The following is a 15,303-nucleotide window of genomic DNA, read 5'->3' on the forward strand; positions in this document are numbered from 1 at the left end:
AGTTGCTAAGTTTGTTAATGAAATTTCTCGCGTGACATACTTGAGCGAAGATCCGAACAATTCAAAGTGTACCTTTACTTCGTGCAACGACACGAAGTTACACAATTTAGTTAAATTTATATATTTATCTGTAGGTATTTTTTCATTTTTTTTTTATAGACATATTTAATTATAATAGAGATTTAGTAATGTTCCTTTTTTCTGTCATTCTTCCATTATTATATCGTGTAAAAAAAAAGAAAAAAAAGAGGAAGAAAAGCAAAATATCTCACGCGACTACGTTTAAAACTATTCATTTACTACATTCAAAGAATTTCCATCGCGATTAAATATCACACGTTAGAATTCCACAAATTACAAACGCAAGACCGTTCCGATATCTCACGTTTATCGTTAGTGAACGCAATTGAAAATCGGCAGGAGTGCTGAGGTCATCGATAGACGATCCGTACGACCTGATGCGTCGGAATCGACTAGTGGAGCCGAGGACGCGGGCACGCAGTATTTCGCCGCACCGACCGTTGTCTCAACGCGATTCTCGGAGCCAAAGTATGGCGCGGAACACGAAAGAGCGAAAGGGCTCGATCGAAGGTACTTCCTCGAAATCCGAATGGTTCGACAAAGAGGCGAGCGCGAGCTACGAGGACACAGGACGCAAGCAACGTGCGAACTTCGTTGGCGTGTCCACGGACGAATGGCTGGAGGAATCGCCACTGCTGGCGGATTCGCGAAATCAATCGATCTCGACGACCGCTGTCAGGCTGCTTCGAATTCCGAAAAAGGTGAAAAGCGCGAAGAACGATTGGTCGGATTGCTCTGTGGTGAAAACACCGGAAACCAGTCAGACGAAAAGCAACCATCAAGATGACTGGAAAGAGAGGCCGTCGAGCGCCTGTGATTCAAGAAAGAGCATCCTCGTGTGCGACGTAAATCCCTATTTGTTGTTGAAGAAACAAAAGGACGAGGACGATCTGAGCGACGACCTGTCGGACAACGCCCTCGAGCAGGATGACGCGAGGCCGCTTTCCAGCCTGTTCGATCCCTCGAAAGTGAAATCGATCGAGAGGATACCGAACAGAAGCGCGGTCGCCGCGATCGGTGGCCAGAGAATAAGGGTGTTCAACGAGCCACGAGAAATCTCAGACGACGAGGAAGTTGCACCGGTCACGAGGATTCCCATACCAAAGGTTTCACCGAAGCGACCACCGAGAAGGTTGAAGGAAGCCAAACAAACGCTGAAGAGTATTCTGAAGCGGGGGAAGGTGCTCGAGACACGTAGGAAGAACGTCCTGTTCAACGTCGACAATGTTATATTTGCGCCCGAAAAACCGTCCGAAGTAACGCGACTATCCTGGAGCAGAATCGGCAGGATCGCGAGCTGCGGCTCACCCAGAGAGCAACCGAATAATGACGAGTCGGAGGAGGGTGAGGAAGAGGAAGAGGAAGAGGAAGAAGAAGAAGAGGAGGAGGAGCCAGTAACTGTATCATCGCACGAGCAGAGAGAAAAGTATAATTTCATCACCATTCCGAATATCAAGGATCCAAAGGTGGATAGAGTTCGACCGAAGGAACCTAGAATCTCGCAGCATGTGTGCCAAAATCCTATTAACCCTGTTGAAGGAATTAAGGTAGATAAGTTCGTATCCTCTTGCGATGCGGAACGTGTTGCCTCGAAGAAAAAAGAGAACGTCGAGGTACAACGGCGGAGCGAAGATATCGTTCCACGAAACTTCACTGATCAAACTGTTCACTCGTCGAGACGCGAGAACGCGAAGGAAGAGAACGAAGAAAGGAAAAGGATAGAGGAGACGAACGAGATCAGAATGAAGAAGGACACCGAATCGCAGATCAAGATCGAGGAATGCAAGGATCGTATTCCAAGCATCGCCGTAGACGAAAAGGACCTGATATTGAAGTCTGAGGGTAAGAATTTCGATTATTCTTTGTATTATGTTCATTGAATATACCTTTTTCACTAGATCTTGCGAAAAATTCTGCCGTTTTTCCTAGTTATTTTTATCACGGTTTTGTGTATAAAAAAAATAAATTAGATGAAAAATATGGACCATAACGAGGATCGTTACACCGTGAAAAAGATAAATATACCGCTTAAAGAAAAAAATTAACATATCGTAACACAAGCCTGGAAACAAGAAAAAAGATTAAATTTTCCTATAGATGTAATATTTAATCTTAACTAAATGGTCATACGTAATAAACGTACGGTTTAGATCGAATCGATGTCAGACTAGAATCAAGGTTGCCTATCTTACGTGCAACGCAATATCTAGATTTATTTTATAGATATCAGAGTTTATCGTGTCACCAGCAGAGTACATGAGAATCCTTAGTTTACAAAATGTACATTATTACATGTCCATTAGTCATCGTATGTTCAAATGGCCTTCGTTTTCTCAATTGGAAGCTTCCAGAATCGCTTCTTTTCGCACAAACATCAATTATTCCCTTCCTCTATAGTTTCACTGATTTATCGTTTTAGTCGTTTCCTTGCAAAACAATGTTTAGTATAAAATATCGTCTTAGTCGTAATCCTCGTTTCTTTAATGTTTACCCTCTAAAATATCATATTCGAGAAGAGGGCAAATAAAATGAAAATACTATTTAGATAGAATAAAATGTAAACGTGAATTAAAACGAAAATTAAAAATATTTGTAATCCTATCTGCAAGTTATGGATTTCTATTATTTGCCATTGTGGACACTTTCTGAGATAATATTCGATTATTGAAAATAATTCGCAGCATGATATCCGTTAACAATAATAATTTCTTAAAGAATTTCCCCGACTTATAGTCATAAATCTTCAGACAATTTACGGAATAATTCTCCTTTCTCTGGGTATCGCGAGCGTGTAATTATGCATTTTAGAGATCTCACGCGTTTTCTCTTCTTTTCATAACTATTCACGACTTCACACTTGCATGTGATTATACCTCGCAATACAGCCGTATTTGTTTACCAAAAGATAAATCTGTTCATTTTCCATGACTTAAATTATTATGAAGAACAAGCTTGCTGTCCTCCTAACGATACGCATTTTGTTCTTTTATATATATAATTTCACGCTAGATTCTGTATCGTAAATATGTAAATACTTTGATAACAATTTCAACAAAATATACCAGACAAATTTTACGATTGCTTCCGTGTCTTATACGTTTTAGTGGCAGATCTAATAATACTTGTCACTAATTTACAGAAAACTCCAAAAAATCATCTTTATCACGCAGCCAAAGCGAACGATCGTTTAACAGACCAGAGGTATCAGCTGGCGATGTGCTTTTTATGGATACCATGCGCCTCAGCCTGTGTAGAAGAGTGAAAGAATCGTCGCCAGGTTCAAACGAGCAAACGATTCGACATAAAGATTCAATCGAATCTACGACAACGACGATAAAAGATTCGGACTTGAAGGAAGAGACTGATTCGATTAAAATAGAATGTCAATCGGAATTATCAAACGCAAAAGAAATCGAAGAAGTTCCTACTGAAAGTATAATTAAGCCAGAGATGGAACCTTCGATAGAAATTCAAAGGAATTTTGATGGGAACGGCGATCATTTCCGAGGAATGAGGCCAACAAGTTGGTCTCCTCCGCCTGGAAAACAGAAACATCGTTACAAAATCAGCGATTCTGATGCGAAACTGAAAATCGTGAATAATACCGAATCAGAACGAAGCAGTCCACTGTTGAAGACCACTTGGAGCACATCGAATTCGTACGGATCGTCGAAAATCGAGATCGGATCACCGACCATGGAAAACAACGTGTATAAAATTACAGTCAGTCCCCGAGCTTCGCCTCTTATACATCGATTGCAGATAGGCCCAGGTACTAATGGGTCGAGAAGAACGTCGATTTTAATCAACGGTGACACAACCCCTACCGCTGAAACATCGCCGGACAACAAAGTGACCATCAGCGTCGGTGGAGAAGACAGCGTTTACAATCCCACGGTGATCTCGGTAAACTCGGAAAATTTGCCGCGAATAAAGAGTTCTAGCGAAAATCGAACGCTTGTGATCTTAGACAACTACAAGTCAAACATCGTGGTCGAATCTGTCAAAGAAAACGACAAAGAAGATATAAAATCAAAATCGTTAAATGCGACTGAATCGGAATCTATCGAACAGACCGAATATTCTCGAAGAAACAACGAAACCTCGTCCGAGAATAGAATAGCGTCAAGTGTCCTAGAAACGTCAAGGGACTCTGAGAAGCAAATGAGATCAAATATCGAAAGTAAAACTTCTACCACGGAGAAGAGTGGTAAGTTTTACATAACGAACGAACGAGCGACACGAACGGAACAAACAACACAGCAAAAAGATGCGGAAAATTCGTCGAAACTTTTGGGACTGTCGAAAGAGGCACTGATCTCGAAACTGCTCGAGGATTCCCTAAGGAAGGCAAGAAAAAATGGAGAGATCCTCGACGAAGACAGCGGCGAAGCTATTTTGAAAATACTGAAGCAAAGTTTGCTGAAGAGCAAGGAGTACGAGAGTTCCGAGTCGACTCTCGAGGCGAATTACTCGAGAACATCCAGCTTAAATTCGGATGGCGATTTCATTTCAACGAATCTCTTCCTTGAGGAGAATCCCTATGAGGTAATCAAGGAGCCCATTTACGAGGAGATTCCCGACGAACCTCCGCCTCTGCCACTGAGTCCGCCACCCACGGAGGATTACATAAAAGACAGAATATATTTCGGTGACATCGATTACTATAGAAAAAGTAATTCGGATCAGTTCCTTGGATCCTACTTGACGGACAATGTTTTCAAAAAATCCGAGGATGTTGCTGAAACGTATTTGTCGAAGAGTCCCGAGGACTTCTTCAAGAAAATGTCTACGTCGCCAGAAGAAGAGAATATCTCAAGTAAATTCGAATTGCTTAATTACCTTATGGACTCGAAGGATCAAGCAACATCCATCGAAGAGGAAGATGACGACGACGATGAAGACGAAGAAGATACGGAGGGAGATCTTGAAGCGCTGTATGAGCAAAAAGAGACCAGCCTCGGCGATCTTAGTTCGAAGAGTTCACAGATATCCAACGTTTCCGATAGCAGTGAGGAATGCAATATTATATTGACCAGCTCATCGGAAACATCAAAAGTATGTTTTCACCAGAGTTTTATATTTTTTTTTCTATTTGTTTTTTCTTGTATGATATTACATTATAATGCTTCGAAATCAGAAATCAATATATTCTTGATGCCATAGTTTTGCGTTAATATAAACCAACTTGTATTTTTCTCGCGATAATCGTCTATTTATTGTTTCTCCAATTAAAAGTTTATTACACACACGTAAATAAGATAACATCGCGTGTAATACATGTAATGATAGTTCAGATAAAAGTCGTGATGTGAATTACAATTTTTAAAGGTAAGAGCCGTAGATATAGAAAGAACTGATAGCGGAGTGGGATCAGAAAGCAGTCAAGCCAGCAGCACTCGGGGCGTGCCAAGACGTTGGAGGGCAGGAAATGTCTCTTCGGGACCAGGAAGTCTCCTCAGTGGAATCCCACAAGTGATTTCCGGTGATTCAAAGCACTGCGAGGACTGCGAACAACGTTTGGATCCTTTAATAACAGACAGGTAAGTGATGATATAATATTTGTGTACAAATTAACAAAAGAATACCTGAGAGGAAATAAATACAATTACAATTTGTATTCTGTTAGAATATGAAGTAATCGTATGAATATATACATATATTTTCAATGTTTTAGTATTACAATCTTTCCTAATTTGTAAAAATATATCTGTTAATATTTTGTTAAAGTACTATTATTATTAAGTAATAAATACTACTACTACTACTACTTTTAATTATATGAATTTGTAATTTAATTTTTAATGTAGTAAGGATTTTAATAACTGTTATTATGTTTGTTTAGTGGTGTAGTGTACGCCCCTTTCGTGTGTAGAAAATGCTCTAAAAAGAGAATAGAGCGCAAAGAAATCATTACAGAGATTGTAGAGACTGAACAAAAGTACGGAAGAGATCTACAAATTATTCTCGAAGAATTTCACAGACCTATGCTAAGGGCTGGGCTTCTCACATCCGAGCAGCTTGCAGCGATTTTCCTCAACGTAGAAGAACTTCTCGAACACAACCTTGTACTCGCAGAAAAATTAAAAGATGCCGTGGAATTTGCTCAGGTAAATAGATAGCCCTTCAATACCATTTCTATTACTTGTACGTTCATCAACTCTTGTTACATGTATTACACATTATTTGTGACCATACTGTATACCGAATAAAGTTGAAAATAATTTTTTAAAGTAATTTAATTTAAATTTCCCCTGTGATATTTCTGCAACATATAATTTTATAAATAAAAATAATGCACATTTGAATAGAAGCGTATCAAATAGATTTTTCATTTTATTATCGATGAATGAACGTTTTAATCTAACATTCTGATTGATTTTAAGAAATAAGGTTGTATACAAATAAGGATAATAATTTCTAAATAATTTATAGGAATCCGGGGATGAAGATCTTCTAACAGTAGATGTAGGAAAAATCTTCCTGGAATCTGAGCGGATGTTACATGCATTTGAAAGCTATTGTACCCGTCAAGGAAGCGCAAGCTTATTATTACAGAATTTAGAGAAGGAAAAAGAACTACTGCGAATTTTTCTAAAGGTTTCACAAATGGAAAACACTGTTTTACGTAGAATGAATTTGAATTCCTTCCTAATGGTAAGGGAAAAGCGGAGTTATGACATCTTTTCAAATGCAAGACTTTATATAAAAAATAATTCTTTTCTTCTAGGTTCCCGTTCAAAGAGTAACAAAATATCCTCTCCTGTTGGCTCGATTACTGAAAGCTACACCTTCTGTACGACCAGACATACAAGAAGCAAAAGAAAGTCTAAAACAAGCTCAGGCTACCATAGAGTTACATTTGGAACATATGAATGCTGTAAGTATATCATTAATCTGTATTATAAATTTCGAATAAAATTAATATCAATATTTTAATGTAAATATGTAAATATTACATGCACAATGGACAAATTTAATAATGTAATAACAGGAAGCAAAGGATGTAACTTCGACAAAGCTTTGGAGAAGAATTTCAATTATTCAGAATGGTAGACGACCTATTGGTGAACAGGATATGGTGAATATAAAATTAAGGAAGGTAATGTAGAAATAATTTATTTTAAAATATACGAATGCATTATTTAACTGTATAATTAACTTTAAATATATTTGAGTTAAATGTAAATTAATACAACAAATAAATAATAGATGGCCGTAGAAGTATTAGAATGGGCTCATGAAGAAGCAAAATTCGTATTAGAAGGACGTCTTTTAGTTGCTCAGCCAACAGATAACAATTGGAGACGCGGGCGTACTGTCAAGCTTGCTCCTGTAACTGCCATGTTGGTTACTAATGGCAAGGTATAAATCATGCCGTTTACAATTATATTTAACGATATTCTATATTTATAATTGACGCTTGTTCACACATTATACAAATTTTTCTACAGCCAAATGCAGAGGACCTTGAATTTAACGATGATTCTCTCTTTCCAAGACACATTGGTATCAAGGAAGCTACGTTATTGCTAGTTAAAGAAAAACTTGGACGTTATTCATTATTGCGCGTAAGTTATTTTCACGACTTTAAATCAGATGTACGCAATTGAGCTCTTTCTTATTATGTGAAATTTCATTTATTTTAGGAACCGTTGTATCTGGATAAGTGTATAGTATGTTGTGAAACAGACCTTGAAGATTATTTTGAAATTCAAGAATTATCATCAAAGGAAACTTTTATATTTAAGGTAATACTTTTATTACATAAAATACGATGCGATATTATAATGTAATTTACATTATGTTTTACATTACAAAAATTTACATAATTTTTATTCTAATGTCTGTAAAACTAACATATTTAATGAAATCGAGTTTCGCTATTGTATTTTATTATTTATAAAAGATAAAGATAGAATTTTTATATATTATATTTTCTCAATAATCGTTGTTTCATTTACAACAAATATTATATTGCAGGCCGAAGATGGCGCCAGAACAAAGAGGTGGTGTAGGACGTTACAAACACACGCACAATCTCTTGGTGCATGGCGTAAACGTCGTGGAGCGCTGCCAAATATCATGATATGCGGTGTCGCGAGAAATTGATGAAGAAACGACACAATTAAATATAAAAGTAGAATCTAAATTTACAGGTATTATTTAAAGGTGATTGTGATTCCTAAACACGCACGAATAAGTTCGTGCAATCGATTAAAATGACGTATGATCTCCAGATGAATTAGCAGTGATTTATCAAGGAGAATATATGTGTTGGACCAAAAGATTTCCTCTGCTCATTGGTGGTATGTATCAATGAGTAATATGAAAATCTAACTCTTGCCGTGCGCAGACTATTTTGCGTTCGGTTACAGTACGTTGCAGAAACTTAAGTTTCCTACGTCGCTGTAGCCAACACGTTGTACAACATTATATAACGTCACAAATTGTTCTGTTTTTCCCTTCTCCCGGATACCGCAACTACATGTATACCGAATGAGTAATTGCCCACGCGTAGGACTATTTAACATTTGCATTGAAGCTAAAAGAGCAGAGAGTAGCTGTGATACTGACCGGTGTAGTATTGGGTACTTTTTATCAGATTACATCAAATACTGCAGTACGAATCGAGCTTTTATTTCTATGTATTTTTATAAAGACATTTAATTTTCCCGAAAATAAATTGATAATAATGTACATAATTTTAAAAATGAGGTAATAGGGTTATTATATTTTGTACCCTTATGGTTTACGAGAACTAAGAAACTGCCAAATGTTCCGTAAAATCAAGCTTGGTAATGATTTATATATAAATTAATTAATCTACTAGATATAGTATATAACTATTCCTTGAATAATAATTAACAGTATTTTATGGCGTCTAACACACAAACTTGAAATTGTATATTGTACAATAATTTTATTTAAGACCTAAGCCATACGTTTTGTATATAGATGTATATTTATATTGAGATTGGTTTTAGACACATAATTGTTATTTTAAATCCGTCATTCAATAAAAATCAAATATACTTATTTGCATGCTGTATATTACAGCATGATCAATATTGTTCCTTATTTACCACATTCATTACTCATATGTCAGCTAGAAACAATAATAAATACAAATAGATTTGTTTTAAAAAAAATCAATATTTTTTCTACCAATATAGATATATTTATACATATACAAGTACAGGTACTGTATGATACCGATAGTTTTTTGTTTACCTTCATCACATATTAAAAAGTCATCAATATCGGAAAGGTTAGGTTTGATCTGTACATTTACCAATAATTAAACATGAATTAAAAAGTTTACTAAACATAACAAATGATATTTAAAAAATGTTAAACACTAAGAAATTTAAAACCATTCTTCTGACGTATACGTTGTCACCAAAACGCACAACTATAGACGAAAATACACTGAAGTGGAAATTTTTTTGCGACTATCTTAGAAACTGAAGCTAACCGCCAGTTATATGTATAGGAACAAGTTGTTCAAAATGTTGCACTTTTGAACATATTCAAAAATTATCAAAATCAGAGAGGAAGTAGCACTCCTACAACTTCACCAAATATAGTTACAATTACATCATAAATTATACAAGTATATGTTCGATAATTTCAAAATTGAGATATAGATTAGAAATGGCAAATAATTTTATCAGACCTTCTCTCACGTGACATAAACAGGCATATGAAACATCAGTGTAGCAAATTTAAATAATAATCAATAAATGTTTGAAAAATATTTATAATACACAAATTGTTTCGAATATAATGTATATATATATATATATATACAAGCTGATATGTACAAATAAGATAAAAGTAAACATTCATCTATAATGACTATATCTCAATAAAAAATAGAAGTTTGCTATATATAAGCTTTTGTTGATTTGTTTTGCTACTTTTTAAATACTAAAAGTTTAATATTTAAATTAATCCTTATGTGCTACAACAATGCACAATCTACGTATGTATGAATTTCGTAATGCGAAGTAAGCAGTGGATGTAAGGGGTTCTCAAACATTCATTCACTTGTTTTTATAATTCAGAACCACTGACCTGTCATAAACAACGAAGATGGCTTAAGGTAGACTCGTTATCTGTTAATTCTTTTAACGTTGACATGATGTGTGTTACTATTCACAAGGTTTTTCATTTCTTTTAATGAAGAATTAGATTTGTTTGCAATTATGGCTCAAGCGAAACTTCACTCACAGGAAGAAACAAGTAGCACACTTAACGATAAAGAGAAGGAAGCTGACGAAAAAGAAGGTATAGACTTGAAATAGTTTCGAAAGTATTGAACCCATTATCACTTCTGTTAACATGTATAAGCTATTATTGATTAATTTCATAATAATACATTAAAAATATTTCGTTCGATTTAAAGTAATTATATTTCGGTTATACGTAATTGGAAAATGTCACATATATTACTCAAACAAGTGTCTTTATTATTATAACATTATTTACAAATGAATTTTTTTAGGTTCAACAACAGTCCTAGAATGTGCAGTCTGCCTTCAACCATGTATATATCCTGCAAGATTACCTTGCAATCATATATATTGTTACCTCTGTGTCAAAGGTGTTGCGAATCAAAGCAAAAGATGTCCCATGTGTCGTCAAGAAATTCCTCCTGATTTTCTTAATAGACCACAACTGGTAGAAGTAGATGAAGCACGGAAGGAATCAGAACATTTTGAAGAAGAATATCAATGGTTTTACGAAGGTAGAAATGGTACAGTATCTTTTATTACACAAATTTATTTTATTTTTTAGCTACAGATAAGATAATTCTTATAAATATAATTTATTAAATATAAATATATCTACACAAATATACATATATGTATGTCATAGATGTTATGCACAAAGATATAAAAACATGAGTTAAAGAAGTAAATTATTAAGATAATATACTTCAAATTACAAATAAAATCAATGTTACTAGAACATTAAAGGTAAAAAGTAAATAACTTCATTATTTGTTAAAAACATGTGATGAAGTATAGAGGAGTTTATATCATACCCCTTCATAGGTTGGTGGAAATATGATTCAAGGACTAGCCAGGATTTGGAAGCTATTTACAACCTAGGTAGCACCCAATGTGAAATTTTAATTTGTGGCATGCTTTATATAATTGACTTTAAAAACAATTGTCAGTACAGAAAATATCAACCATATTATAAACGTAATATTAAGCGTGATAGAAAAGATGCACCTTGCAAGGGTGTTTCAGGAATAAAATAAATTGTAATTGCATCTTTTATATCTTTTTAAATATTATTGGCATAAAATGTTTTTGATTGTATTTATACCTTATATAACCATTCATAGAACTATCTATAGTATTATGCACAATATACCTGTTATAAATTTTCATGTAAAATATTGTATGATGTAAAAAGTATAAGGATTTTCATTATTTTGTTATAAAAGGATTACAATTTAGTTTCCATGTATATTTGTAATAAAACTTCTGTATTCCAGAATACAAGTTATTTTTCTTTGTAAATTCCCCAGCTGAAACACAACATTCGTTTATGTAATCATTCTGATTATGATTATGATTATGATTATGATTTTGATTCCGATTCCGATTCCGATTCTGATTCCGATTCCGATTCCGATACTGATTCCGATACTGATTCCGATACTGATTCCGATACTGATTCCGATACTGATTCCGATACTGACTCCAGTTCTGACTCTGACTCCGATTCCGATTCCGATTCCGATTCCGATTCCAATTCCGATTCCGATTCTGATTCCGATTCCGATTCGGATTCCGATTCTGATTCTGATTCCGATACTGATTCCGATACTGACTCCGATTCTGACTCTGACTCTGACTCTGACTCTGATTCTGATTCTGATTCTCACACTCACCCTGACTCTGACTCTAACTCTGATTTTGATTCTATGGACAACATAACTTGTGTAATTTTGAATTACATTGTTACAGGTTGGTGGCAATATGATCAACGTACAAGTCATGAATTAGAAACTGCATATAAACAAGGCAAACGGAATTGTGAATTATTGATCGCAGGATTTCTTTATATTGCTGATTTTGGTTCAATGCTCCAATTACGTAGAAATGATCCTTCTAGGCGAAGAAAAATTAAACGTGATTTATATAATGTACCAAAAAAAGGAGTAGCAGGTTTAAGATTAATTAATCAAGATGAAGAAATCACTAGAGAAGTAAGGGGAGCAGAAAGACCAGCTAGTCCTGCAAGTGATGATATGGGTATAATAATTACTAAAACCAGTTGTTTGTTGAAGTTTTAATCGTACTTGTGAGAGCTTTGTAATGATTATTAGCATTATATATATGGGTAATGTAACTTTTTGTTTAAAGGCACCGGAGATGGTACAAATACTCCAGTACCTCCAAGTAATACACCACAAACACCAGCTGGTGGAACAGCAAGTGGTGATGCTACACCTCTAAATGACAGAATGGAACAAAGAGACTCTTTACATCAGGTATTAGAACAAATGCGTTCCTTAGTTCTGAGAGAACATTTATCTTCAGATACAGATGATGAATTAGAGGAAGATGAAGGAAGTGAATCACCTTCCACTCATCCTACATTATAATGACTACAAACATCTAATATTTCCTATTCATCAAATGAAGATCATTTTTAAAAAGTTTAATTTATTGAAATAAATGTGCATCCTATTAAATGAAAAATATAGTATAATAAACTCATGTACATGTTCAAAGATGCAGAACATTTATATATGTGATGTACTGACATGCAATCTGTACATTGCTCTGTGATGCTTATTAAAAACAAAACAATTAAGTACAATTAAGTCTTTCACAACTAAATATTCAGTGGATGATCATTTTAAATATTCTTTTGCATATTACGAATGTTCAGGCTTTATAAATGCATATATTAGTAATTTTACACTTTTTACCATCTCCTTAAAAAATGTTCTCCAGGAAAGAAATATCATTCCATGTTCCTGTACTTTAATGTTGATTCTACTTAATTCATGTTTATGTAATTTTCATAATTATTGTAAATTATGTTATGTCGTAACTTTAGGTTATTGAGAGTAATTAAGAATATTTAAAATTTTTTTGTATCTTAAAAAATAACAATAATCTACTGTTTTTGCACATAAAATATTAATATATTCTGAAATTTAGCAATATTTTCTTATTTATACGTTCGATATAATTAGCGCACTGCCATCTTTTTTGCATTTGTTATCAGCATTTCTTATATTAATCTTTTAAATTGATGCATATCGAAAAATAACATGATTTTCATTCAACTTGTTAATATTATCGTTAAAAATAAACTAGACATTTGTTAAAAAATCATAGCGTTTCTCGTGCATTGTAGATAATTTTACTATAATGGTGATAATACTATCGATTCTAGTAATATAAAAATATTTTTTACCGAATAGTTTTTACACCTCCAGTATTTAAAAATTAGATGTAAAAGGAAATTATAAATACTAAAATAATTATGCAAACTTTTATTTGAATATTTTTACAAATATTATAAACAGCGAAAATTAAAAATATATAATAATCTATTAATTAAAAAAAAGATATGTATAATATGAAATAAATAATTAATTTTAGATATATTATATAAGAATCTTCGATTTTTCATGATAAAAATAAAAATATAGCATATGTTAGGTACTTTCTTGTACTTTTATTCTTTTATTTTTTTGTTATATTTACCGAATTACAAAATATATTACTACTTTTCTGATAATATTATGCTTCAAATTCTTACTTCTTTTTAAATAAAATAAGACAGATTCATTCTTTCTAGACTAAAACCATGCTGCTGTGCATCAAATTTCATATAACATTAAGTTCCTCTTTCATCATAGATGTAAATCACTAATTATTTTAGTATTAGATTTCATTCAAATTTAATATTTTCAAACGCAGTATGTAGTATTAAAAAAACAGTTGAGAAAATTTGCATATCCCACTACTTACAATAATTTGATAATCAGGAACTTAATTATAACTTTGAAGCTGTAAATCGTAACGAGTGATTCAAGAGTTTATTTCCGTTCTTGTTTAACACTGATTTGAATGATTGATAATTTATTATGATTTTCGTGACGGACCGTAAATATGATGTAATGCAAGTGTCCGAAATCGTGATATTTTAACTCTGTTTCACTCGTTCTTTTTTAAAAAATAAAAGATTAAATGAATTTTCTAACTACTTTTCTTTGTTATAATGTCGCATCAACATCTAGTGGGCTTGCGTCGCAGTGCAACTCGGTCTCGTCACAGGAGGAATAGATTGCCAGAACTGCTGAAACGACTAATATAAGTAATTTCGCGTACATGCATTTCAGCATGTTCAGATACATATAAACAAGTCATTCTTCTGAAGTACATAAATTGTGTCGAGACTTTGCGACAACCGAAAACTTTTTTACAGATCTTAAAAAGATAAGAGTAAGATCTGTATTCTTTAATATTAGCTGATATTAGGCATTCTAAATACCCTATTTAAATTTGTAAAATATAATTTTCTATCGATCTTTTAACATTGTTTACTATCGTACACTTCATATTTATTACGTCAGTATTATGATATAGTATAGTATCATGATACCAATTACATGTACTTATATTCGAATTAACATTTGAATTAATATCAGTTTGATTAAATTCCTACACAACATATAGATATTCTATTTAGGGATTAAATACATTTTATATACTTTTAATGAGATTGCCAAAAAAGCTTTGAAACTTGACTAAAATCATGTGCAAATTATATACAAATATAGTTCTGATAGAGACAGGACAATTTTCCTTATCTGATGTGATTACAATAATGTTACTTAAAGAAAATATTTTGATAGCCTTGCAAAATTATTTAAATTATGGAAGGTTTTAGTTTTTAATGGAGTATATTTTATAAAAAAAATTATGTAATGCAATTTTGTAAAAATAATTTTTAAAAACATGTATTGTAATGGTTCTTAAGAATTAAAAATATATGCTTTTATATATATGTATATATATAAATATATGTATAGTAGCATATAGATAAATATATATGCATATATAAATATATATGTATGTATATTACATAGTTGTCATATTTATTTCTAGTAACACACATATATGATAATATTAACAAAACATATTTTTCATGAACAATTAATATTTCACCGTAATA

At 33.2% G+C, this 15,303-nt stretch overlaps 2 protein-coding genes and 2 long non-coding RNA genes across 9 annotated transcripts in view; 2 read left to right on the plus strand and 2 right to left on the minus strand.

Annotated features, from left to right (window-relative positions):
* The window catches only part of LOC126869769 (titin), a 46,868-nt gene extending 37,748 nt beyond the window's left edge, over window positions 1–9,120 (plus strand). For 2 of the 4 annotated variants that reach the window (XM_050626709.1, XM_050626711.1), the window contains 11 exons: window positions 421–1,923; window positions 3,221–5,139; window positions 5,413–5,624; window positions 5,927–6,191; window positions 6,517–6,738; window positions 6,812–6,961; window positions 7,076–7,183; window positions 7,294–7,446; window positions 7,536–7,652; window positions 7,731–7,832; window positions 8,065–9,120. In XM_050626709.1, the coding sequence (XP_050482666.1) occupies window positions 421–1,923; window positions 3,221–5,139; window positions 5,413–5,624; window positions 5,927–6,191; window positions 6,517–6,738; window positions 6,812–6,961; window positions 7,076–7,183; window positions 7,294–7,446; window positions 7,536–7,652; window positions 7,731–7,832; window positions 8,065–8,193 (4,880 nt within the window). In that variant the 3' untranslated portion in view covers window positions 8,194–9,120. The remainder of the gene's footprint in view (window positions 1–420; window positions 1,924–3,220; window positions 5,140–5,412; window positions 5,625–5,926; window positions 6,192–6,516; window positions 6,739–6,811; window positions 6,962–7,075; window positions 7,184–7,293; window positions 7,447–7,535; window positions 7,653–7,730; window positions 7,833–8,064) is intronic. The other 2 variants (XR_007690991.1, XM_050626710.1) reach the window with 2 other exon arrangements.
* LOC126869771 (uncharacterized) lies at window positions 8,698–9,869 on the minus strand. Its single transcript, XR_007690992.1, has 2 exons — window positions 9,316–9,869; window positions 8,698–9,190 (listed from the first exon to the last, which is right to left on the minus strand). It is a non-coding gene; the product is annotated as an uncharacterized LOC126869771 (long non-coding RNA).
* Window positions 9,870–9,994: 125 nt separating this feature from the next.
* On the plus strand, window positions 9,995–15,121 carry LOC126869770 (E3 ubiquitin-protein ligase RNF146-like). Of its 3 annotated transcripts, none has more exons than XM_050626713.1 (6): window positions 9,995–10,069; window positions 10,152–10,189; window positions 10,273–10,374; window positions 10,592–10,843; window positions 12,072–12,359; window positions 12,471–13,433. In XM_050626713.1, the coding sequence occupies exons 3-6, from the start codon at window positions 10,293–10,295 to the stop codon at window positions 12,710–12,712; spliced, it is 864 nt and encodes a 287-aa protein (XP_050482670.1). In that variant the 5' UTR covers window positions 9,995–10,069; window positions 10,152–10,189; window positions 10,273–10,292; the 3' UTR covers window positions 12,713–13,433. The 3 variants fall into 3 exon arrangements, with proteins under 3 accessions (XP_050482670.1, XP_050482671.1, XP_050482669.1); XM_050626714.1 differs by adding an exon at window positions 14,366–15,121 and having other exon boundaries at window positions 10,028–10,069; window positions 10,152–10,374; window positions 12,471–12,598; XM_050626712.1 differs by having other exon boundaries at window positions 10,028–10,069; window positions 10,152–10,374.
* On the minus strand, window positions 11,340–13,168 carry LOC126869772 (uncharacterized). The gene is made up of 2 exons (XR_007690993.1): window positions 13,043–13,168; window positions 11,340–11,629 (listed from the first exon to the last, which is right to left on the minus strand). It is a non-coding gene; the product is annotated as an uncharacterized LOC126869772 (long non-coding RNA).
* Window positions 15,122–15,303: the final 182 nt, after the last annotated feature.

Source organism: Bombus huntii, chromosome 9, assembly GCF_024542735.1.
Source record: "Bombus huntii isolate Logan2020A chromosome 9, iyBomHunt1.1, whole genome shotgun sequence".
NCBI lineage: Eukaryota > Metazoa > Arthropoda > Insecta > Hymenoptera > Apidae > Bombus > Bombus huntii.